General features: G+C 45.6%; 2 protein-coding genes across 2 annotated transcripts in view; one reads left to right on the top strand and one right to left on the bottom strand.

Annotated features, from left to right (window-relative positions):
• LOC149466215 (uncharacterized) overlaps positions 1-26,864 on the top strand; it is a 475,763-nt gene that overhangs the window by 309,365 nt on the left and 139,534 nt on the right. The window lies entirely within an intron of this gene.
• Positions 1,636-26,797, bottom strand: LOC149466219 (uncharacterized). The gene is made up of 17 exons (XM_089672689.1): positions 26,721-26,797; positions 25,297-25,450; positions 24,911-25,099; positions 24,701-24,824; positions 24,206-24,591; positions 23,995-24,103; positions 22,784-23,884; positions 19,343-19,526; positions 18,840-18,904; positions 12,660-12,874; positions 12,453-12,549; positions 12,149-12,240; positions 11,907-12,003; positions 11,598-11,695; positions 10,704-10,812; positions 8,858-8,979; positions 1,636-6,075 (listed from the first exon to the last, which is right to left on the bottom strand). The coding sequence occupies exons 2-17, from the start codon at positions 25,372-25,374 to the stop codon at positions 4,702-4,704; spliced, it is 4,440 nt and encodes a 1,479-aa protein (XP_089528815.1). The 5' UTR covers positions 25,375-25,450; positions 26,721-26,797; the 3' UTR covers positions 1,636-4,701.

Below are 26,864 nucleotides of genomic sequence, written 5' to 3'. Positions count from 1 at the left end.
CTGGGATTAGAACCCATGACCCAAGTGCTGTAAGTTCTGAGCTCTAACCACTAAACCACTGTGGGAAACACAGTTTGAGCTATAATGTAGAATAGTTACATTGTTTAAAAATGATAAAGCGAGCGCTGGTCAAATGATATAGACTAGTAAAATGGTATTACACAAGATAAATATAACCACGAACAGTAGTGCATGAACTCGTGAAAGGTCATCCACCCCTGTGACAGTGTACTACACTATTGAGCACCTTTCTGGCTCCTGTGGCTGAGCTAATTCCTCCCCAGGACCATTTGGGCACCCACCCTGATGGATGGATGGATGGAGCTGGATGACTAACCCATAGCTGCCAGCATACCGCTGCACCCCCAGATGTGCGATGTGTATAACCCATGCACATTAATACTTTTTTTCTGGTGAGTGTAGACCAGTCCCAAGGGTGGTTTACCTTTCACGAGTTCATGCACTACTGTCCGTCACGGAGAGACCACACGTGCCATTCATAGGCACTCTCTGAGTTGGTACTCTCACACGAAGGACATTCCATTATTCAGGAATGATTCTATGAACTTATTTTAGCACGATTTACCAGTTTACATCATTATTGCAATTCTTTGCACTTTTTGGTTTTTACATGCGTTCATTATTGATCACATGCATTTATAGCGCTGCACTTGTCTTTAACATAGAATAGTTATGTGATTAAAGAGAATGAAGATATATAACTATATTGGGAAATTAGAAGTATATAAATTATTTGAGATATAAGTGTGAAAATGTTTAACATTTGAATATAGAATGTATGACATTCATTAGTAAATGCAATACTTTCCTGATCATTTTGGAGAAACAGCAAAAAAAAAAACATAGCAAAAGAGAATTTTCAGAATGTAATAGTACAGCTGTATTAGAATTTTCTATCAGGAAAACGCCAATGTTAATAAAGCCCGCGCTTATGCGCCATCTAGCGAATATATCCGGTATTGCACCTAAAGATGTGCCAGACGGGATACCTCATTCACTAATGGCAAAGTAGTCAGTAGACGCTCGTTAATGAGCTTGCTAGACGCTGGTCAGACCACTGATTGATTGACCGGAGTCTGCCTGAATGGTCAGTCTCTGCTATTACACTCACATCTTAGTGAATCAGGGCCCATGTGACCAGGAGATCATCCAGGGTTAGGAATCCCAACTCAGATGGAGGAACGGAGCAAAGGAGAAGGTATCAATGGGTGGGGAGTCTGAGAATGTGTCTTTTAGCTCATACACCATATGATCAGGAGATCATCCAGGGTTAAGAATCCCAACTCAGATGGAGGAACGGAGCAGAGGAGAAGGTATCAACGGGTGGGAAGTCTAAGAATGTGTCTTTTTGCACTAGAATTTCTCCAGAGAAGTTTGTGTCTCTGCCCTGCCCGAAAAACACAATTATCAGATCTCTTCCTATAGACGGATGGACTTTTTATGTGTTTTTAAGATTCCAACGGAGGAGCATGACACTTATTCTTGGATTTGGATTGGCAGCTGCAGTTGGTTGGAGCTGGGAGCTGTGGATGGGGAATCTTATCACTCGTCCTAATGGACCCCAAGAGAACCCAGCATGTGGTTTAACCAAGATAGCAATCGTGCAGGACAAAGTGGGAGGAGCTTGTCTTTAATGTCATTACAAACGTCAGTTCATTCATGACTTTCAATAATAGACAACGTTACGTTTGTCTTCCTTGTAAACCATGGCACCAGTTTATGAACAGGATTTCTCAGGATCCTTACCCCCCAGATGGGTCTGTAGAGTTTAAAATCAACTTGAATTCACAAAAAGAACACTGGGGAACTGGAGAAAGTACAGAGAAGGGCAACTAAACTGATACGAGGCATAGAGGAGCTCAGCTATGAGGAAAGATTAGAGGAACTGAATTTATTCTCTACTGAGAAGAGGAGATTAAGGGGGGGATATGATCTCCATGTATAATACATAAGGGGGGATATGATCTTCATGTATAATACATAAGGGGGATATAAGCACCAAGTATAATACATAAGGGGGGATATGACCTCCATGTATAATACATAAGGGGGGATATAACTTCCATGCATAATACATAAGGGGGGGGATATGATCTCCATGTATAATACATAAGGGGGGATATGATCTCCATGTATAATACATAAGGGGGATATGATTTCCATGCATAATACATAAGGGGAAGATATGATCTTCTTATATAATACATAAGGGGGGGATATGACCTTCATGTATAATACATAAGGGGATATGAGCAGCATGTATAATACATAAGGGGGGGATATGATCTCCATGTATAATACATAAGGGGGGGATATGATCTCCATGTATAATACATAAGGGGGGATATGATCTCCATGTATAAATACATAAGGGGGGATACGATCACCATATATAACACATAAGGGGGGGATATGATCTCCATGTATAATACATAAGGGGGGATATGATTTCCATGTATAAATATATATGGTGATCTTATCCCCCCTTATGTAACACATAAGGGGGATACGATCACCATGTATAACACATAAGGGGGGATACGATCACCATGTATAACACATAAGGGGGGGATATGATCTCCATGTATAATACATAAGGGGGGATATGATCTCCATGTATAAATACATTAGGGGGGATAAGATCACCATATATAACACATAAGGGGGATACGATCACCATGTATAACACATAAGGGGGGATATGATCTCCATGTATAACACATAAGGGGGGATATGATCTCCATGTATAATACATAAGGGGGATACGATCACCATGTATAACACATAAGGGGGGGATATGATCACCATGTATAATACATAAGAGGGATATGATCTCCATGTATAATACATAAGGGGGGGATATGATCTCCATGTATAATACATAAGGGGGGATATGATCTCCATGTATAATACATAAGGGGGGATATGATCTCCATGTATAATACATAAGGGGGATATGATCTCCATGTATAATACATAAGGGGGGATATGATCTCCATGTATAATACATAAGGGGGGATATGATCTCCATGTATAAATACATCAGTGGTTCATATATTAAACTCGGTGTAGAGCTAGTCACCCTGAGGTCATCACAGAGGACAGGGGGGCGCTCTTTACGTCTGGAGGAAAAGAAATTTATTATCCTAACACGGAAAGGTTTCTCCACAGTAAGAGCTGTGAAAATGTAGAATAGACTCCCTCAAGAGTGGATTGCTGTAGGAAAGTCCTGGATTCTTTCTTGGATACACAGAATATAACTGGATATAACATTTATAGGGAAAGTTGATCCAGGGAGTATCCGATTGCCTCTCAGGGGATCAGGAAGGAATTTTCTCCCCTGCAGGAACAAATTGGATCATGCTTTGCTGGGTTTTTTGCCTTCCTCTGGATCAACTGTGGGTGTAGGATTATAACTTTTTTTTTTTTTTACGGTTGAACTGGATGGACTTTTGTCTTTTTTTCAGCCAGACTAACTATGTATGTAACTTAAAGTGGTTGTAAAGGCTGAAGGTTTTTTTTTACCTTACCTCCATGCATTCTATGCATGAAAGTAAAAACCTTCAGTGTGCAGCATCCCCTCCAACCCCCCTATTACTCACTTAAGCCCCCTCTCGATCCAGCAATGTTCACTGGAGTCTCGGCTATCCTGGGACTCCCTCTTCTCATTGGCTGAGACAGAAGCAGGAGCCATTGGCTCCCACTGCTGTCAATCATAGCCAGTGAGCCAATGAGAAGAGAGAGGGGGCGGGGCCGAGCCACGGCTCCATGTGTGAATGGACTCAGGGAGCAGCAGGTGCCCCCTTAGCAAGCTGCTTGCTGTGGGGGCACCTGACAGGAGGGAGGGGCCAAGAAGAGCCTGCGGGGGACCCAAGATGAGGAGGATCCTGGCTGCTCTGTGCAAAGCCATTACACGCAGCAGGTAGGTATAGACATGTTATGTTTTCTTAAAAAAAAAAGTCTTTAGAATGACTTTAAAGACAGCATGTTGCATATGGCATTCCTGACAGTGACCTTAGCTTTACTGAACTGGGAGTAGAGATGGGAATGCCTGGAAAAAAACAGAAAAATCAGGGGGAAACAGTTTTTCTGGGTTTTGTTTTTTTACAGAGTAAGGAGTTTGGAACATGTTCTTTTACAATTATAAATAATATATTTACGGCAATCAAACTATATACCAAAAGATTTCTGAGACTTTACGTAAAGTATTAAATCAAGTTCTCTGAGCTGAAGACAAGGAAATCCTGGAATACAGTTCAAGTAACACTATGGGGCACTGCACAGAAAAGGCTCCAGTTTAGTTTGCTTGTGGCCTCCATCTTGTACCCCTTACAGTCAGGGGACTGATGGCATACAGTTCTCCTCTGGCCACCTCTCAGGCCTTGACAAAAAAAAAAACTGCAAAAATTTTTTTTTCTTATGGCTTCAAAATTTCGGAAAATTTTACATCTGGGAGCTTCTTCCTTGCTTGGTCATGTTTAAAGGGACTGTTTCTTATGAGAACTTTTCTACAGGAAGAATCTCCCTTGTCTTGAAATATTTTAGTAAATGCACGGGACAAGAAATCTCAATGTGTCCAAAATAGAAGCACGTATTTTATTCCTTGCAGTCTACATAAACTTGAATCGTCGGGATGCACTTTGGGTCTAGTATACAATCAGATGATGTCCCGAATAGAGGTCAGAGCAACTCTGTACACAGCCTCTTGCTTAGATGCCTAGTTAGAGATGACTTTTGGGTGAAACACTTGCCACACTTTGAACATGGATAAGGTTTCTCTCCTTTGTGTGTCGCTTGGTGAGAGACCATGTCGGCCTTCCACCGGAAAGACTTGTTGCACTCCAAGCAAGAAAAAGGTTTCTCCCCAGTATGGATCCTTTGATGCCTGACAAGCTGCGTCTTTTGCGTGAAGCATTTTCCACACTTGGCACAGGAGAATGGCTTTTCACCTGTGTGAGAGGCTTGGTGGTCAATGAAGGTGGTCTTCCACCGAAAGCTGTCCCCACACACTGGGCAGGAGAAAGGCTTCTCACCGGTGTGTATGTTCTGGTGGCGGTCCAGCTGTGACTTTTCCGCAAAGGTCTTTCCGCATTCAGAGCAGGGATATGGCTTCTCCCCAGTGTGGGTCTTCCAGTGTTTGACCAGGTAGGACTTGTGCGTGAAGCATCTTCCACAGATGTTGCAGGAGTTCTGGCTCTTGTCGGCGTGCTTCCTCTGGTGTATGACGAGCAGTTGCTTTTCTGTGAAACTATCCCCACACGCAGGGCATGAATATGGCTTCTCTCCTGTATGGCGCCTTTGATGGTCTACTAGGCGTGACCTTAACAGAAAACATTTGCCGCATTCTGAACAGGAGAAAGGCCTCTCCCCCGTGTGGACTCTCAGATGGAGGATAAGGCGGGACTTGTGCAGGAAGCCCTTACCACAGAGGGAACATGTCAGTGGCTTGCTGCCAGTATGGATGGTCTGGTGGACAAGAAGAGTCGACCGAAGAGCAAAGTTTTTTCCACAATCAGGACAGGAAAATGGCTTCTCACCTGTGTGGGTTCTCTGATGACCAATCAGGATGGACTTCTTCTCAAAACATTTCCCGCAATCAGGGCAGGAAAAAGGCTTCTCCTTTGAGGAGATCTGCTGGTGCTGAACAAGCGTTGACTTCTGCCGGAAGCACTTTCCACAATCTGAACAAGAATAGGGCTTCTCCCCCGAATGTAGAGCCTGGTGTCTGCTGAGAGAAGCCTTCTGGGTGAAGTGTTTCCCACATTGGCGGCAAGAATATGGCTTCTCCCCCGAGTGAACCACCTGGTGTCTGTCCAGAGAAAGTTTAAGAGTGAACCGCTTTCCACACTCCGAGCATGAATAGGGCTTCACCCCCGAGTGGGATCTCTGATGCCGGATGAGATGGTCCTTCTGTCTGTAACCTTTACCACACTCGGAGCAGGAATAAGGCTTCTCGCCCGCATGCCAGCGCTGGTGATAGATCAGCTGAGAATTGCGCTTAAAACTCTTCCCACACTCGGAGCACGATATAGGCTTCCTGTTTTTCTGCTTCCCCTGAAAAAAAGATGAATAAAATTCATAATTGAAACACAGAAAGACCATTGTCTTCTTACGAGGCTGCAAAGGCACTGTGGAAGGATACTTGGGTAAACACTGAGGGCATTAATAAACTCTCCTGATGCCTGGAAGTGCTCATATTGCTTCTTCAGTGTATCTCACTAGGGTTCATAAGCAATACTCGAATCTGCTACCTTTGCTTTGACCTACACCAACATTGCAGCTACATGTAGCTTTGCTGTGCAGCCTTTTAGCCTACACATGCCGCCATTGTAAAGTGAACACATGAGGGCAGAGCAATAGGTTCATTTTAATGGTTGTCTATTCAATGGTCTATACCCACCTTCTGTTCACTAACCCATACTCTGTTCAACCACTGGTAGCAAAAACAGGAATCCCTGTACAAGTTCCAGTTCGTGACTTGGAGTTTACATTGGCTGAGGACCATCTACCAACTCCATGTTTTGGTGCTGTGTGCCTAAGCAGCCACCAAGAACATGGATATAAGCCATACCCAGAACTACTTCCCTAGGTGATCTGAGCAGCAAAGAATGAAAAGGAAGAGATGTGCAACTAGAGGAGCCACCATTAAATTGTTACAGACCAGTTGCTCTGCCGTTCAAGAGTGAAACACATTTAGGATACCTGCAGATGTTAGAGAACCTTTTTCCAGGTTCCTCTTTCCAAAACACTCCAACCTTCTTGGACAGGTAGATGATTAAATGAGATGGAATCTCGGCAAGGCACCAGATGGATCAACAGAACCTTCAGATGTTAGAGAACCTTTTTCCAGGTTCCTCTTTCCAAAACACTCCAACCTTCTTGGACAGGTAGATGATTAAATGGGATGCAATTTCAGCAAGGCACCAGATGGATCAGCAGAACACTCCCTCTCCCCCATCACAGGAACATACATGCATATTTACCCCATGAGTTCGTATAATGCTTCTTACAACATTCACAAACTGACCTGATCATGCACAGTTCAGCAGCTCAGTCAATATTATCTGTAGGCATCTTTAAGATAAATGAGACTTATTTGAGGGGGAGTGCTATAAGTGGTGGATGGTAGATACTGACCCTGAAGGTGGTGTCTGGAGGAATCGAAAGCCGGACCATAGAAGCAGACATGAACTCTACACTCACAGCCACCAGGCCATGGTCCACTACCAGACTGCAGCTTCTCTTCTTCTCCAGCTAACTGCAGATCTCTTAACCTCCCATAGTGGTCCCAGTACCCTTTTAGCTCTTAATGTGCTCATTCAGTCCCTGCCAACCTCCCACAGTGCCCCTAGCCAATTTCAAAGCCTTCAGCCCCCATAGTGCCCCAAAACAGTGTCTTACTGATCCCCTAACCTTACACCATGCCCCCAAACCTCCAATAGCGGCCCCAGTACCCCTTAACCTCTCACTGTGCCCCCTGACACCCTAAGAGCCTTCAATACCTGACAACCTCCCACAGTGCCCCCTAGCTTACTTCAAAGCCTTCAGCCCGCCATAGTGCCCCAAACAGTGTCCTGCAGATCCCCTAACCTCCCACAGTGCCCCCAAACTTCTGATAATGGCCCCAGTAACCTTTAACCTCTCACTGTGCCCCCTGACAACCTCCCACAGTGCCCCCTAGCTTACTTCAGAGAATTCACCCCCCACCTCCCAGTACCCGTGTCCTTCAAATCCCCTATCCTCACACAGTGCCCCCACGCCTCCGTTAATGGCCCCAGTACCCCTTAACCTCTCACTGTGCCCCCCGACACCCTAAGAGCCTTCAATACCGGACAACCTCCCACAGTGCCCCCTAGCTTACTTCAAAGCCTTCAGCCCCCATAGTGCCACAAAACAGTGTCTTGCTGATCTCCTAAACTTACTCCATGCCCCCAAACCTCCAATAGTGGCCCCAGTACCCCTTAACCTCTCACTGTGCCCCCTGACACCCTAAGAGCCTTCAATACCGGACAACCTCCCACAGTGCCCCCTAGCTTACTTCACAGCCTTCAGCCCTCCCCAGTGCCCAAAACAGTGTTCTGCACATCCCCTAACTTCCCACAGTGTCCCCACACCTCTGATAATGGCTCCAGTACCCCTTAACCTCTCATTATGCCCCCTTGACACCCTAAGAGCTCGCAGCCCCTGACAACCTCCCACAGTGCCCCCTAGCTTACTTCAGAGCCTTCAGCCCCCCCCCTTCCCCCATAGTTCCCCAAACAGTGTTTTGCAGATCCCCTAGCCTCCCACAGTGCCCCCAAACCTCCGATAATGGCCTCAGTACCCCTTAACCTCTCACTGTGCCCCCTGACACCCTAAGAGCCCTTAGCCCCTGTCAACTTCCCACAGTGCCCCCTAGTTTGCTACAGAGCCTTCAGCCCCCCATAGTGCCTCAAACACTGACCTACAGAACCCCCCCCCCCTCCCCCCAGTCTCTCACATTGTCCCTGCAAAACCCTCAGCCTCCTGGAGAGACTCCCAACCCACTCCGGAGACCTCATCTCTCACAGGGCCACCAAGTCTGCTGCAGAGTCCCTTAACCCCCTCTAGAGCCTTCATTCCCCCAAAGTGATACCCAGCCACATCCAAAGCTTTCAGCACGTATTTTGAATTCCCAGACTTCTAACAACTTTTTTTTTTCACTGCTGGGGCATGGAAGGTTTTGGAAGAGTTTACTAGGCCCTGGTTTCTATAAGATTGAGGACCACTGATCTACACAACCTAAATAACTGTACCCCCCTCTAGTACTGGGCAGCCGATGATGCACACAAGGCGGCACAATGGCCGAGGAACATACCGGCTGTTTGTTTTGGGGAGCGGGGTTGTTTCCTGAGGAATCTGTTACATCGTCATCTTCCATTTGGCCATCTGGAGATGTAGCAGGTGGCTTCCCTGCGATGGTCCACTTGTCTTGGCCATCTGGAGAAAGCAAGGCATGGAGAGGAACCAAAATGGTTAATCCGTACACATCATTCACCAGCAGAGCTCAAAGCTTCTGACGCCTCTACTGGGCATATACTGTCTCACCAGCAATGTCTACTGGGGCGGGGATAGAAATACTTTCATGACTTCCCGCTACCTATATTTCTGCTCTGTATGGTTCCATATAGATTTTCAATTAGAGAGAGAAGGTCAGAAAGCAAGTTACCTTTAAGGAAAAAAAAAATCATAATGCTCTCTGAGTCCAGGGTCAGGGCTGCACCTTGTATTACCCCTTTCGCTGCCAGAACCGGTTTTGCTTTTTTTTCTTAAATGGTTCAAAAAATCATTTTAGACCTGAAGATTACACAAAACCCCCAAAACATGATATAGATTTTCAATTAGTGAGAGAAGGTCAGTAAGCAAGCTACCTTTGAGAAAAAAAAATCATAATGTTCTCTGAGTCCAGGGTCAGGGCTGTACCGTGTAGTAACCCTTTCGCTGCCAGAGCCATTTTTTCTTTTTAAATGGTTTAAAAAATAATTTTAGGCCTGACGATTACACAAAACCCCCAAAACATGATGTATTTTCTGAAAGCAGACACCCTAGAGAATAAAGTAGTGGTAGCTCCAATTTTATATGTCACATTGTATTACCGCAATAGTCTAGGAAATGAAAAAGTTCAGTAAAAAAAAAAACACTAAAGTGATCTTTAGAGCAAATAAATGCAATAAATTACCCAAATGTTTGCTAAAATATAAAAGATATGTAAATAGATACCCAACATGTCAAACCTTAAATTTGTGTGCTCCTGTCAAATGGTGTCAAACTTCAGTACCCTATATTTTCTATAGGTGGCGCTTCAAAAGCCCCTCATAGGTCATCAGTTTATAGTTACAGAGGAGGTCCAGCACTAGAATTATTGCTCTCACTCCGGCGTGTGCGGCGATATGTAACATGTCATTATCAATGTTTTCACACGTAGGCGCCCTGATGCGCCCTTTTATGTTTGTACACATGTATATGTAGGGCTGGGGCTCAAATTGTTTTTTTTTGGGGGGGGATGTTATGTCTTGGGTGTAACTTTATTTTTTTTGCAATAAACATTTTTTTTTCAAAATTTTTTTTTCATCACACAAAGTCCCTTTTGTGATTATTTTTAAGTGACAGGTTCTCTTTATTGAGACATGCAGGGTCTAAAAGACCCCCAATGTCTCCTCTGGGCTCCATCCAATGTATTGCAATGCCAACAGGATTGCAATACATTGCTTCTCAGCTGTGCTAGCCGAGAAAGTGACAGCGGTGACCCGGAAGTGACATCACACACGTCGCCTTTTGGGTCACGGAAAGAAGAGGAGGAGAGCAGATGTTCCTCTGCTCTCCTCTCTCTCCTCCATCTGCTGGTATCTGCCATGGTGCTCCCCAGGCCTGCGGGTGGGCAAGCGGGGCCTGGATACACGGTGGGAGCGCACATGCGCGGTGGCGGGCGGTACCGGGAGCTGTGGAAGCAATCGGGTGTCAGCATAGACACCTGACTGCTTCCTCCTGACAGGCAGGAGTCAACCTGTAAGTTTTAGACACAATCCTGGCGGCTGCAGCAACCGGGTTGTGTATAAAATCCCATGCTGTCTTGTCTGTACGGTGGACCTGGCAGCGAAAGGGTTAAATGTTTATGAACAAGGAGGATCTGGGACTCTTCTCTGGATTTAGTGTTCATTCCTCACCTGGTCTGATCTCTGGTGGGATCTCCTCTTCCTTAGCCGGCTCTTCACCCCTCACATACGGCTCTTCTGATTCCTCCTTCACTTCAACCTTAATAATCAAATTTTCAACCTACAACAGATCAAAAAAAAAAAAAAAAGCTAAAAGATTAATATGCTCACGTTTTGCCTTCCCTGGTTCTTTCCTCCATGTCTTCATCAATATGGTAATATCAGTTTTAAATAATTGCTGGGTCACTTTGCTTCTCTATGCAATGCAGGCAGATTATGGCTGGGGGCGCTGCTAAGGTACTGTACATAGCTTCCTGAAAACATCACAGCACCCTGTCTCAGTACTCTCAAGAGCCCTCAACCCTAATGCTAGCAGTGGGCCAACTCTTGGGAGGAGTTAGGCAAATATCAAAATACCTTTGTGGCCTGGAGGAGTGGGTGTTCCTAGGCAGTGCATTTGCATGTAGACCGCCCACTTGTGATGCTGAGCCTTCATGACTGAAAGAATTGAAATCCAATGAAATAAAGAGGAGGGGCCAGTCAGCCTTGGGAGGAAAAGGCTGCTGAGTGTCCTCCATTTCAGGAAAGGAGGCGTAGCTCTATCTGACCTTCTGCAGCTTCTAATGCACATTGTGAGAAGCTCACAGTGTGCAGTGAAATCAGAGGAAGTAATTTCAGTCCAGGAGAGGAGCCGGTACAACTGGGCAAAACTGAAGGGAAGGCTGGAGGTCAGCTTTCTAGACTTTGATAGATGGGGATGAAATGCTCAGTATAAGGTTCTATAAAATCCGATGGTGGGCCTACTTGATCCTCCTGAGGGATCTCCTGATGATCCTGTGTGGGGTCCCAGGAATACAGAGGACAGGGACATCTCTCTGGTGGGTTCCCATTACTGGATCCACCTACCTGATCCTCCTGAGGGATCTCCTGATGTTCCTGTGTGGAGTCCCGGGAATACAGAGGACGGGGACATCTCTCTGGTGGGTTCCCATTACTGGATCCATCTGTAGGAAACACATAGTCACCAAAATGTATTGATATCACTTCTTAGATGGTGAACGGCAAAACTGAACACGTGTGGAAAGTCAGACTAGGTCATTTTAGGAGACTAGGTCACCCAATCACGGCATGACCAATGTAAAGAACCAGCCAGTGAAAAGTCTCAAAACAAGGAGAATCTGGGACTTCTTTCTGGATTTAGTGTTTATTCCTCACCTGTGCTGATCTCTGGAGGATCTTCCTCCTCCGCACATGACTCGTCCTCCTCCTCGTCATCCGTTGGTTCAACTTTGATGACAACCAGGTCTTTGAACTAGAAGAGACACAAAGCAATTTGAGGAAGACCAACCAATGAGATTCTGTCCCTGCCATGGACAAGTGACAATAATGTGATCTTCTTCTAATATACAACACTAGGGTCACCCCATACTGGCTGGTTTCCAAAGACTTCCCCCTACCTGTGACTCCATCTCCTGATTTTCCTGTGTGAGGTCACGGGAATGCAGAGGACGGGGACATCTCTCTGGTGGGTTCCCATTACTGGATCCATCTATAGGAAACACATAGTCACCAAAATGTATTGATATCACTTAGATGGTGAACTGCAAAATTGAACACGTGTGGATAATCAGACTAGGTCATTTTAGGAGACTAGGTCCATCCAATTATGGCACGACCAATGTACAGAACCAGCTAGTGAAAAGTCTCCTCAAAACAAGGAGAATCTGGGACTTCTTTCTGGATTTAATGTTTATTCCTCACCTGTGCTGATCTCTGGAGGATCTTCCTCCTCCTCACATGACTCGTCCTCCTCCTTGTCATCCGTTGGTTCAACTTTGATGACAACCAGGTCTTTGAACTAGAAGAGACAAAAAGAAATTCGAGGAAGACCAACCAATGAGATTCTGTCCCTGCCATGGACAAGTGGGGTCACCCCAAACTGGCTGGTTTCCAAAGACTTCCCCCTACCTGTGACTCCATCTCCTCAAGTTTCTGTGTGGAGTCCCAGGAATACAGAGGACGGGGACATCTCTCTGGTGGGTTCCCATTACTGGATTCATCTACCTGATCCTCCTGAGGGATCTCCTGATGTTCCTGAGGGATCTCCTGATGTTCCTGTGTGGAGTCCCGGGAATACAGAGGGCGGGGGCATCTCTCTGGTGGGTTCCCATTACTGGATCCATCTGTAGGAAACACACACACTGACTGAATCCATTGGGGGGATTCAGTAAAGCTTCAGACTCTAGTAGTCCTCACGGTATCTCTGCACATGCGTAAGATCTTGCGAACTCTTTTTGGGGATGTCTACGTCACGCATCCCAGGAGAAGGTTTCCAAGATCTCTGGAATGTGCAGAGACACTGTGGAGTCTCTGCCAGTTCAGTGGCATGGCCCAAAAGCATGTCGACAGGTGTGGGGGATCCGGTGCAAGCACATACGTACCAAAGAGCTCTGCCAGATCCTCCTTGGCTTGTCTGCATATGTGCCAAACCTTGATTCAAGATGGCGGCACTGGTGAAGAGCAGTGCTGGGCTCCATAGACTAGGAATTAGGATTTGTAACACATTTTTTTTATACAGGGACAAGTGTAAGGGTCCTTTCCCACTGATGCGCTTTTACCTTGCTAAAAACACAAAAAAAACCGCAATAAAAATATTTCCCTTTAAATCTCGTGGGGTTCTTCATACCCAGTGTGCTGCGGATGAGGTGCATGTCATGCATGTTGCATTTTTGGTGTGCTTTTCAAAACCACACCAAAAATGCAGCTCCCCAATTGAAATGTATAGAAAACGCAACAAAAATATACCGCAGTCCAGTCCAAATCTAAAAAAATAAAATCAGCAGCTACAAAAACAGCCACTGACCCGTCTCTCCATCCCACAGTGTACTACTCCCCTCCGCAGCCGGTTTCACCGGCCGTCCTCTCTCCCCAGCATCTTCAGTGTGGGCACAGCTTGCGGCTTCACGGACGGGTGCCCACTGTAACAATCATGCACACAGGGAGAGGCGCAGTTCTCCATTTTGCTCCAAACCTCTGAATTTTGGTATTTCTCTTAAACTCATATGCAATCACCTGAGGGGGGAGGTGTAGCAATCGTGCATACAAGAGCCAGGCACGGTCCTCACTGTGTTAAGAAGTCTTAATGTTATCCCCTCATTTCCCCCTCCCTCAGGAATGCCATCAGTGTATGATGCTGACCCCTGCCTAACAATTCTTTGCCAAATAAAGTGATTGGCTTGTCCGTTGTAAGAAGATACCAGTTGATTTTGGGTAGAAAAGAGGCTGTTATGTTTTGTGTGTAGACAGAGAAGTGAGGACCTTCTGCATTTTAACATCTAGCAGACAGAGAGAAAGGAGAATCTTGCTGTAACAACGAAACTGAGTGCGAGACCAGAAATCCCTTTTTAGCTCATCAGATTTGAAACTGCTTAACCCTAGGCATCTTTTTGGCAAGTACTTATTTACCTAAACTTCTTTCTGTTATCTGTTTGCTGTGCTGTTGTGCTCTGTATATTTTTATATATACAGTCATGGCCGAAATTGTTGGCACCCTTGATATTTTTCCTGAAAATCAAGTATTTCACACAAAAAAGGTATTGCATTAACACATGTTTTGCTATACACATGTTTATTCCCTTTGTATGTATTGGAACAAATATAAAACAGAGGCAGAAAAGCAAATATGACATAATGTCACACAAAACCCCAAAAATGGGCTGGACAAAAGTATTGGCACCCTTAACTTAATATTTGGTTGCACACCCTTTGGAAAACATAACTGAAATCAGTCGCTTCCTATAACCATCAATAAGCTTCTGACACCTCTCACCCGGAATTTTGGACCACTCTTCCTTTGCAAACAGCTCCAGGTCTCTCTTATTGGAAGGACACCTTTTCCCAACAGCAATTTTAAGATCTCTCCACAGGTGTTCAATGGGATTTAGATCTGGGCTCATTGCTGGCCACTTCAGAACTCTCCAGCGCTTCTTTGCCATCCATTTCTGAGTGCTTTTTGACGTATGTTTGGGGTCATTGTCCTGCTGGAAGACCCAGGATCTTGGACGCAAACCCAGCTTTCTGACACTGGGCCCTACAGTGCGACCCAAAATCCTTTGGTAATCCTCAGATTTCATGATGCCTTGCACACAGTCAAGGCACCCAGTGCCAGAGGCAGCAAAACAACCCCAAAACATCATTGAACCTCCACCATATTTTACCGTAGGTACTGTGTTTTGTTCTTTGTAGGCCTCATTCCGTTTTCGGTAAACAGTAGAATGATGTGCTTTACCGAAAAGCTCTATCTTGGTCTCATCTGTCCACAAGACGTTTTCCCAGAAGGCTTTTGGCTTACTCAAGTACATTTTGGCAAACTGTAGTCTTGCTTTTTTATGTCTCTGTGTCAGCAGTGGGGTCCTCCTGGGTCTCCTGCCATAGCGTTTCATTTCATTTAAATGTCGACGGATAGTTCGCGCTGACACTGATGCTCCCTGAGCCTGCAGGACAGCTTGAATGTCTTTGGAACATGTTTGGGGCTGCTTATCCACCATCCGGACTATTCTGCGTTGCAATCTTTCATCAATTTTCCTCATCCGTCCACGACCAGGGAGATTAGCTACAGTGCCATGGGTTGCAAACTTCTTGATAATGTTGCGCACTGTGGACAAAGGCAAATCTAGTTCTCTGGAGATGGACTTGTAACCTTGAGATTGTTGATATTTTGCCACAATTTTGGTTCTCAGGTCCTCAGACAGTTCTCGTCTCCTCTTTCTGTTGTCCATGCTTAGTGTGGCACAGACAGACACACAATGCAAAGGTTAAGTGAACGTCTCTCCTTTTTATCTGCTTTCAGGTGTGATTTCTATATTGCCCACACCTGTTACTTGCCCCAGGTGAGTTTACAGGAGCATCACATGCTTGTAACATTCTTATTTATCCGCAGTTGTGAAAGGGTGCCAATACTTTTGTCCAGCCCATTTTTGGAGGTTTGTGTGACATTATGTCGAATTTGCTTTCTTTCCTCCCTTTTTTTGTTTTGTCCCAATACACACAAAGGGAATAAACATGTGTATAGCAAAACATGTGTTAATGCAATACGTTTCGTGAGAAATACATGATTTCCTGGAGAAATATCAAGGGTGCCAACAATTTCGGCCATGACTGTATATATATATATATATATATATATATATATATATATTGGTTACATCTTTTTTCTGTAAATATTTCTACCGCACCCTTTTGACCTTTTAGTAATAAATCTTACTTTCTGAAAGTGTTGAACTGTTTCTATAGCTCTTTAATGTGACTTACGAATTCCTGCTGCTGAAGAGTGCTACGAGTGTTTAACCCACTGTATAACCTGTCTGTGGAGATAGCGGTATACCGACGATTAACCAATCATCCTAGTGTATTGCTGAGTTTCCTCTTTCTCTGTACAAAAAGGAGGTGGTGGCAGTGTGAAGGGTTAATTGTGTAATTAACCTGACCCAGTAACAATCGCATTCAGGCTGCCGGTACATAGATTGTGTTCCCATTAGCTGGAAAATCGTTGTGCAGGGTGCAGCTGGACGTGGCATTGTTACGCACATGACATTGTGGTGTCAGATTGTCTAGTCCTTCGATCACGAGTTTGGTGAGAAGGTCAGGGGTCTGATGCGCGATCGTCACACCCACTGCACATGTGCGAGAAGCGCTGCACTTTACGAATGGTCCCGTAGTTTTCTGGGACCTGTCTCGTGTCCCAGAAGACTATGGGGAGGGAGGGGGGGATGACAACTTCCGCTTCCGATCGCCTAGGACAGTGGTCTATAAACTGCAGTCCAGGGGCCAGATGCAGCCCTTTGCTTGCTTATGTCCAGCCCTTGGAGCATTATTCCATTCACTGGCACCAACAACAGGGCACAATTCCTCCCAAAGACATCAACAATGGGGCACAATTCCTCTCAATGACATCGATGGGGCACAATTCCTCCCAATGACACCAACAATGGGGCACAATTCCTCCCAATGACACCAATGATGGGGCACAACTCCTCTCAATGACAGCAACGATGGGGCACAAAGCATCTCAATGACACTAATGATGGGGCACAATTCCTCCCACTGACACCAACAATTGGGCATATGTCCTTCCACTGACACCAATGAAGGGGCAAAATTCCTCCTAATGACACCAATGATGGGGCACCACTCCTCCCAATGACACCAACAATGGGGAACAATTCCTCCCAATGACACCAATGATGGGACACAATTCCTTCTAATGACACCAACAGTGGGGCACAATTCCTCTCAATGACACCAACAATGGGGCACAATTCATCTCAATAAAACCAATGATAGGGCACAATTCATCTCAATGACACCAGCAATTGGGCATATGTCGTTCCACTGACAACAATGAAGGGGCAAAATTCCTCCTAATGACACCAATGATGGGGCACAATTCCTACCAAAGACACCAACAATGGGGCACAATTTATCTCAATAACACCAACGATGGGGCACAATTCCTTCCACTGACACCAACAAAAATGCAAAACACATCAAAAATGCAATACATGCTTTTCTGCAGCGTTCCCATTGAAGTCTTTAGAACCAAAAATGCAAAGTTTTGCGTTCAAAAAAGTCCCTGACCCGTTCCAAAAAACGCACCGGGGTGAAAACGCGGAGATGTGAACTTGTCCCATAGGAAATCATGTTAAATGGACTGTACTGCGTTTCTGCAAAACGCTGCGTAAAACGCTTTGGTGTGAACTTAGTCTAGGTTCACACCTATGCAGGTTGCATTCGATGTGTTTCTGCATTGCGTTTTGCACTTGTCTTTTTGACAGATTTGTGTCGCGTTTTAGATGCATTTTTTGCGTTTTGCTGTTTTTTTTTTCATTTTTAAATTTTTTTCTTGTTGCTAGGCAAATTTTAAATGCAAAACGCATCAAAAACGCACCAAAAAAGCAACTGCAAAAATGCAAGGCAATGCAGAAACACATCAAATGCAACCTGCATAGGTGTGAACCTAAACTTAGTCTAGGTTCACACCTATGCAGGTTGCATTTGAGCTGTTTCTGCATTGCATTTTGGACTGGTCTTTTGTACACATTTTTGCCACGTTTTAGATGCATTTTGGCGTTTTGAAGGGTTTTTTTTCATTTGAAAATTTTTTCTTGTTGCTAGGCAGATTTTAAACACAAAACGCATCAAAAATGCAATACATGCTTTTCTGCAACGTTCCCCTTGAAGTCTATAGAACCAAAAACGCAATGTTTTGCGTTCAAAAAAAGTCCCTGACCCTTTCCAGAAAACGCACCGGGTGAAAACGCGGAGATGTGAACCTGTCCCATAGGAAATCATATTAAATGGACTGTACTGCGTTTCTGCAAAATGCTCCGGAAAACGCTTCGTTGTGAACCTGGGGTAAGGGTCTGTTTCAATGGCTGCAACCAGTTCAAAAATAAATACGGCCAGTTCTCAGATTAGGAAATTGGCGGTAAATTGAGCTGCTGTACAGATACACGCCAGTGCTCAGAGTGGGGCGTGTCTGATGGGAAGCTGTCATCAATTTGAGGGTTGCTAGGATGCCAGTGTCTGCAGGCACCCTAGCAACCAATGAATATTCCTGGCCCCATTCACAGAATATAACTGGATATAACATTTATAGGTAAAGTTGATCCAGGGAATATCCGATTGCCTCTCGGGGGATCAGGAAGGAATTTTTTCCGTGCAGGAGCAAATTGGATCATGTTTTGCTGGGTTTTTTTGCCTTCCTCTGGATCAACTGTGGGTATAGGATTACAACTTTTTTTTTTTTTAACTGGATGGACTTTTGTCTTTTTTCAGCCAGACTAACTATGTAACTATGTAGCTGTCGGCCAGGAGATTACCCCTTGGACAAAAACCTGAATGTAAATAAAGGGGGAGGCTGGCTGATGCCATTACCAATTATGGCAATGGTGATATTTGGACAATGACAGGAGTCCCCTGGCCAGGAGCTGAGAGGGGGACGGGATTCCTCATTGGTTGCTAGGACGCAACACTGGTTGCTATGCTGCTGTCGGCTGCACAGTTTGACAATATCTTAGCAATCAATGGAGGGGGATGAAAGAACAGTGAGGATGGATTGTCTGGCATGAAATGAAAGTCTCCTCTTACCTGGTGATGCGGGGGGCCGCCGGGTCTCCATTTGTCCTCGGTGGTGATAACTGTCCCCCGAGAGCCTGTAATAGGAAAAAAATGTGAAGCTGAGCTGCGTATGATGGTGAATGAAGAGGACTGGGGAGAGGCGCCTACATGGCTAGAGGGGGTTACCATCTACTAGATAGTGAGAGTTAAGTGGATGCAGGGGGGGTCATTCAGTGGTGTCATTCAGCGGTGTCACTGGTGGTGGGGGATGAACACAATTAGCATGGCAGCTGTGGACCAGCATGTGACTCGATTGCATACATAGTAGGAGCAGCATTGCATGCCGCAGCAGCCAAGGTTGCCCGATGTAGGTTTATGCTGACACCTGACAGGTCCTCTTTAAAAAAAAAAAAAAAAAAAGGGGACAAGAAAACATTGGTGTGTGGGTAGCCTTTTCCTGGTTGACCTCCCTATCCAGTCCCCAGAGAGTGCTGGGAAGACCCCCTCCTTTCATAATAAGAAGAGATCATTACCTCCTCCTCTCTGGGCTCACACTCTCCACACTCACATCTCCTTCTTCAGCTAAAATTCCCCCTCCTTTTTCCATCTTTGGTCTACGACAAAATGGCCGCCAACGTCCTGCACTGAACACTTCCTCATCTCTCTCAAGCAGACGGTCGCCCTCTAGCGGCGGCTCAGGTTTGACACCTCCCTTCCCTGTCGTTATCAGGCTGTGTGCGTTCCACAGCCGCTTCCTGGTTGCCACAGTGACGCTCAGTCACTGTGACAACCAGGAAGCGGCTGTGGAACGCACACAGGGCGGAAGTCCGGTTGTGGAAGCTTTTTAAAGGGAAAGTATATGAAGTAAAAAAAATAAATTGCTGCTGATGAGCCCTCCTTCTTAAGATGCTCGTTATCTGGCTACCATGCTGATCCGCAATAATCCGAAACAAATACAGGCTTCCTAGTGGAACTTTCTCGTCTGGAAAGTTCTGGTGCAACGCGGTGACAACGCAGGATGGCCAAGGAATTTGCATTTTTTCCAGGAACGAGCTCATAACAATGGTTCCGCCCTGTAGAGTTGACTTTAAATCAGGTTGTGTTGTCGCTCCCATTGTACTGGGAGCTCCAGGTCGACCTTCACGGGGTCGACCTAAGTCAAACATTCCTCTGCCGCCCATACGGGATGCAGCCAGGTCAGTGACACCAATTGCCTTGGAGTCAGAGGTCTCCTCCCATGCAAGAAGTCATGTGACACCCACCACCACCATACCTTCATTTGATGGACCAGCATGTCCAGCCATCTGCAGGTCTTCCCAGTTCTGCTTGCCTGGCTGTCATCCATATCCTGTGGCTTCAACACTTTCGTAGTCATCGACCCTGAACCTGGTGAAATGAGAACTCCTGAACCCGGTGAAATCGGAACTCCTCAACCCGGTGAAATTGGAACTCCTGCCTTCCTCACTTTGTCTACCGTCTGATACGATGTCTACAAGTCTCTTTGCCTTCAAGAGAGCGACTGAGGCCGAGGAGGTGCCAGGTGGCCAAGTAGATTACTTCCTGGTCAGATGACAACCATGATGGCGGCCAAAGACTTTCCCCAGAGTTAGATTTAAAGGTTTGGCCCCAGCCTATCTGCGGCTTCATCAGCCCACCCCAATGGACTTCTGGGATATATAAACCACCTAGGAGGTGGCAAATACTGGAAGGGGTAAAGGTATAGCTGGGTGCTTGTTATTTTTTTAATAGATGTAGCACCAAGATACTGTCCATAAGCCAATCCCCGCGGTTCCTGTTCATGAGGAGAGCATAGTTTGATTTCCTTAACCTCTAGGAGACAACAGGTACTGGAGGGGGAACAAGTGTAGCCGGATGCTGATTTTTTTTATTTTATGAATAGATATAACTCCAAGGTACTGTACAGAGAAGTACATAGGCCAATCATCTCCTAGGCCCTGCCCTCCGAGGGTAGCACGGTTTGATTTTCCCTACCCCCTGTGAGACAATAGGTACTGGATTGATGTACAAGTGTAGCCAGGTGCTCATTATGTTTTTTATATTATGAATAAATGTAGCACTGAAATACTGTACATAGGCCGCTCCCTTCATTCCCCTCCCCAGAGGAGAGCATAGTTTGATTTCCTTACCCCCTGATAGATAACAGGTACTGGAAGGGGTTCAAGTGTAGCCGGATGCTGATGTTTTTATTTTATGATTAGATATAACACCAAGATACTGTACAGAGAAGTACATACGCCAATCCTCTCCTAGGTCCTGCCCCCGAGGAGTGCACAGTTTGATTTTCTCTACCCCCCCTGTGAGACAATAGGTACTGGAAGGGGAACAAGTGTAGCCACATGCTGTTTTTATTTTATGAATAGATATAACACCGAGATACTGTACAGAGAAGTACATAGACCAATCATCGCCTAGGTCCTGCCCCCGAGAAGAGCAGTTTGATTTTCCCTATTGAGACAATAGGTACTGGACGGGGTACAAGTGTAGCCAGGTGCTTATTATGCTTTTATATTATGAATAGATGTAGCACTGAAATACTGTACATAGGCCACTCCCTTCAGTCCCCTCCCCAGAGGAGAGCATAGTTTGATTTCCTTACCCCCCCGGTAGAAAACAGGTACTGGAAGGCGTACAAGTGTAGCCGGATGCTGATGTTTTTAGTTTACGAACAGATATAACACCAAGATACTGTACAGAGAAGTACATAGGCTAATCATCTCCTAGGCCCTGCCCCCGAGGACAGCACAGTTTGATTTTTCCCTACCCCCTGTGAGACAATAGGTACTGAAAGGGGAACAAGTGTAGCCAGATGCTGATGTTTTTATTTTACGCACAGATATAACACCAAGATACTGTACAGAGTACATAGACCAATCCTCTCTTAGGCCCTGCCCCCAAGGAAAGCACAGTTTGATTTTCCCTTTCCCCCGTGAGACAATAGGTACTGGAAGGGGTACAAGTGTAGCCAGGTGCTTATTAAGTTTTTATGTTATGAATAGAATTAGCACTGAAATACTGTACATAGAAGTATATAGACCAATCCCCTCATTCCCCACCCCCAAGGAGAGCACAGTCTGATTTCCCTAAACCTACTGTACAATTTTGGCCAAGGAACCTATTAGTAAGTTCTGGAAAGCAGCAATAACACCGTTTTTTAAAATGGTCCACAGCACCTTACAACTGGTAGTAGAGTGTAAGCTCCTCTGGTGCAGAGACTGATATAATTGGTTCAGTGTTCTCTGTACAGCACCGCAGTATATGTCAGAGCTATATAAAGGTAAATAAATATTAATACAAACAGTGTGTGACTGGGGGGATGGGGAGGGAGTGGGGGGCACAGTGGAGAGTGTAACATCCCCTGGGTGTAGAGATTGGTGAGAATGGCTCAGTATTCTTTGTACAACACTTCAGACTATGTCACAGCTATATAAATAACCCATAATACTATATGTAACAATGGCGAGGACTGTAATCACTGAACACAGACTGAATAGTTCGAAGGACTCTGTAAACACTGGAATATGACATTGATTGTAAACTCTTCAGGGGCAGGTGTGTGACTGTTGTGGAGACATTATGAGTTCCTCGGGGGCGGGGCCTGATATGAACTAGTTTCCTTGTTTTAACACTTTCATAGGACAGAGTTTGCATTTGGCTCAGAGGCAGATCAGATGCAAATAGTTCATTATGTATGACTGTAGTAGAGGTTAGAGTCACAGCTCCTCAGGGGCGGAGAATTATGTGAAGGTTAAGGCTGTCTAGCAATGTAACAGGAAAAATGTAAAGTGTGTATGGTTGAGCACTCTAAAGGTAGGTCAGCTCAGTGCTCCTCATAAAACACAGCTAAAAATCTTGAGCTAGCAAATTTGCTAAAAATTTCAACAAAATATCAAAGAAACTGCGATCAATAAACTTTACTCCAGGCCCCTCCCCCTTTTATTGATTAATTCCCTATAAACATATTCCTACATCAGTGCTGTGGCTAGAAGTTACCTCCTTGTGACTATTCTTGTGTGCCACAAGCTGGGTCTTCTGAGCAAACCATTTCCCGCACCTAGGGCACGAGTAGGCAAGTCCGCCAGTGTGAACCCGCTCGTGCCTCACTAGGTTCGACCTGTGGGTAAAGCATTTCCCACACATGGAGCAGGAAAATGGGTGGTCGCCAGTGTGGATCCTCTCGTGAGTGACCAAGTTGGACTTCTGGGCAAACCCTTTCCCACAGACAGAACAGGAGAATGGCTTTTCTTCACGGTGAATGAGCTCATGTGCGATGAAATGAGACCTCTTGGTGAAGGTCTTTCCACATTTAGGGCAGGTGTAGGGCTTCTCCTCCAAATGAGTCCTCTGGTGCATGACGAAATGGGAGTTCCTGGCAAAGCTTTTCCCACAGTCCATACAGGTATAGGGCTTGTCCGTGGTGTGTATCCTTTCGTGGAGGTCCAGGAAGGACTTTTGCACAAAGCCTTTCCCACAGACGGCGCACGAGAACGGGTAGTCGCCCGTGTGGATGACTTCGTGTTTGGCGAGGTTGGACTTGTCTGTAAAGCTTTTACCACACAAGGAGCAGGAGTAGGGCTTCTCCCCCGTGTGAATTCGTTGGTGGGTTATGAGATGAGACTTCTTCGCGAAGGCTTTTCCACAGTCGGAACACGGATACGGTTTTTCCCCTGTGTGAATTCGTTCATGGACGAGTAAATGCGAATGCTTTGTAAATTGCCTTCCACATTCCGAACACGATAGCAGGCTTTCACCTTCACGTGCAGCCAGCCGTGGATGAATGGCGATGTGCTGAGTAAAACAACTGGAATATTCAAAAGGCACGAACACCTCGCCCCGTCTATGACCTACGTAACGGTCAATTGGGTGTGAGTGATGGGAAAACAATTGCCTGTGTATTGGGGGATCAGATAATATATGTGCTTGGTGAAGTCCTCCATGGTTTGGGGTGACTGGGTTTTTTCTCGCAGACTCTTTCGTAACGTCATCATCTTCATCAAGTCCATCATTTGGAGGATTAAGGTGATGGATCCCCAGTTCACACATCTTGTGTAGTCCGTCTGGTGGAGATAAAATACCAGCAAAGGTAAAGTTAAGGTGATAGTTGGGCAAGTTCTTGGCACATGGTAGAATCCGGGACTCATTTCTGAATTTAGTGTTCATTCCTCACCTGTGCTGATCTCTGGAGGAAGTCCCTCCTCGTTACCCCACTCGTCACCCCTTTCGTCCGTATCGTCTTCATCTATGGCCTCAACTTCAATAATAACCAGATCATTATTCTACAGAAGACGCAAAGCACAATTTAGAAACATTTTAAATGAATGTGGGATATCAAGATCAGCACAAATACATTGAGAATGCTGTATTATAGTTCTGCTTGCCTGGTCCTCCTGAGGGATCTCCTGATGTTCCTGAGGGATCTCCTGATGTTCCTGAGGAATTTCTTGATGTTCCTGTGTGGAGTCCCAGGAACACAGAGGATGGGGACATCTCTCTTGTGGGTTCCTATTACTAGATCCATCTACCTGGTCCTCCAGAGGGATCTGCTGATGTTCCTGAGGTATCTCCTGATGTTTCTGTGTGGAGTCCTGGGAATACAGAGGACGGGGACATCTCTCTGGTGGGTTTCTATTACTGGATCCATCTACCTGATCCTTCTGAGGGATCTCCTGATGTTCCTGAGGGATCTCCTGATGTTCCTGTGTGGAGTCCCGGGAATACAGAGGACGGGGACATCTCTCTGGTGGGTTCCCATTACTGGATCCATCTGTAGGAAACACACATAATGACTGAATCCATTGTTTCTATGTCTTTATATCAGAGGATGTGTGTATCTAGGTGGATCCTCAATACAAGAAATAAAAGTCTCCTCTTACCCGGTGATGTGAGGGGCGGCTGGTTCTCCATCATGAAGTCCTTGTAGAGATCCTTGTGTCCTTCTATATACTCCCACTCCTCCATGGAGAAATAGACAGTGACATTCTGACACCTTATAGGAACCTGACACACACAATGATACAGTCACCATCCAGACACATCCCTTATCTGTTACCGGATCATGTCCCAGAATTCCCGGCACCGCTCACCTCTCCCGTCAGCAGCTCAACGATCTTCTGGGCGACTTCTAGAATCTTCTTGTCATTGTTCCTCTCTGGTGTTAGGAAGGCAGGTGGACAGTCCAAGATTGGGCTTTTATTTCTATTCCACCCTCCTGTGATATGGGGATGATATCTGGGTGTCACATGTCCTCTTGGCTCCTTTAAAGGCCCATAAATCTAAATAATCAAAATTTCTAGTAAATACTTCATAGGAATATGACTGAAAGACCTTCAATTCTGTACATGTCCCTCTCCTAAAGGATGAAATAACAGTCACGTGACCTTCCAGAATCCTCCTCACCTCTCCGGTCAGGTCTGTGTTTTATCAATAGAGATAAGAGTGATGTCATGTGACCTCCCAGAATCCTTCTCACCTCTCCGGTCAGCAGGTAGATGATCTGCAGGGTGAGGTTTAATATCCTCTCAGTCATGTGACCGCGCTCCTTCTCCATCCTCCGTCATGTGATGTATTTTTTAGGCTTTCCCGTTAATATTTTGCTATAGTTGTCAGCTCTGAACAGAAAATCCCTGTAAATAATAAAAAAAAAGAAACATATTCAGAAACATTCGGCGTTCTGTGTAATAGAATACATAGGAATGGCTTGAAAGACAACTCCACCTGAAAATGCCTTTTGGGCTTTCAAAACTAAAACACATTTTATATGCACTAAATGACAGCCGGGCAGCACAGTGGCTAAATGGTTAGTAGTTCTGCCTGGCAGTACTAGGGTCGTTGGTTCGAATACCAGCCACAATACCACCTGCCTGGAGTTAGCATGTTCTCCCTGTGCCTGCGTGGGTTTCCTCCGGGTACTCCGGTTTCCTACCACACTCCAAAGACATGCTGGTAGGTTAATTGGCTCCTGTCTAAATTGTCCATAGTATATGTATGTATGAATGTGAGTTAGGGACCTTAGATTGTACACCCCTTGAGGGTTAGGGACTGATGTGAATGTAAAGTATATATGTAAAGTGTAAATGGACGGCCCTATATAAGTACCTGAAATAAATAAATTCCAGTTCTGGTGAGTGGAATTGGATTTGTAGAACTCTGAATGAAGGTGCGCGTTGCCTGCAACCATCTCGGGATACTCATCAGAGCCCCCCCTTACATCAGTCATCATCAGAGCCCCCCCCTTACATCAGTCTTCATCAGAGCCCCCCCCTTACATCAGTCTTCATCAGAGCCCCCCCTTACATCTGAGTCTTCATCAGAGCCCCTCCTTACCACTGTAAGGCTTAGCATGGCTGAAGCAGCAGGATTGGAGCCAGGAGGCAGGGTATGTCTGGACAGCAGTAATTACATCTTCCTGTGAATTCTGGGGCAAAGATTTCATTGGTTGCTAGGACACCGATGGTCCTAGCAACCAACGATGGGGATGATGACAGCAGAGACTACAGGCAGCCTTTGCTGAGGTGAACGGCTGGCCATAGTTTGTACACCCCTGGCATGCTGTATGGCCAGCCTAACAGTGATTGCACAATCAGATTGCATGGTGTATGATCACATTACAGATGATTGTACAATCAGATTGCATGGTGTATGCTCCTATTACAGAAGATTGCACAATCAGATTGCATTACTAAAGATTGTACAATCAGATTGCATGGTGTATGATCCTATTACAGAAGACTGTACAATCAGATTGCACGATGTATGATCCTATTACAGAAGACTGTACAATCAGAATTTGGTCACGTGATGGGTTCTAGGTTTGTAGGTACAGCACATTTCCTACAATGCCTCTCTCCTTCCTTTCTCAACGGTCCTGACTTCTCACTGCCCTCCATAACTCACCACCAGCCCCAATTCAGCCTGACCGGAAGTCCCTGTTCTCCTTCTCCCTGACACTTCCGGGTTCAGCCTCCGCACCACAAACACTGACAGCGTCGACCTGCGCCCTCTGCTGGCCTCTCTCCATCCTCTGTAATCAGCGGCGTC

The sequence above is a fragment of the Staurois parvus genome, unplaced genomic scaffold, assembly GCF_062004578.1.
Source record: "Staurois parvus isolate SC_StPar_1 unplaced genomic scaffold, SC_StPar_1.0 ptg000132l, whole genome shotgun sequence".
In the NCBI taxonomy this organism is placed as follows: Eukaryota; Metazoa; Chordata; class Amphibia; order Anura; family Ranidae; genus Staurois; species Staurois parvus.
This window is presented reverse-complemented; position numbering and strand designations above follow the sequence as displayed.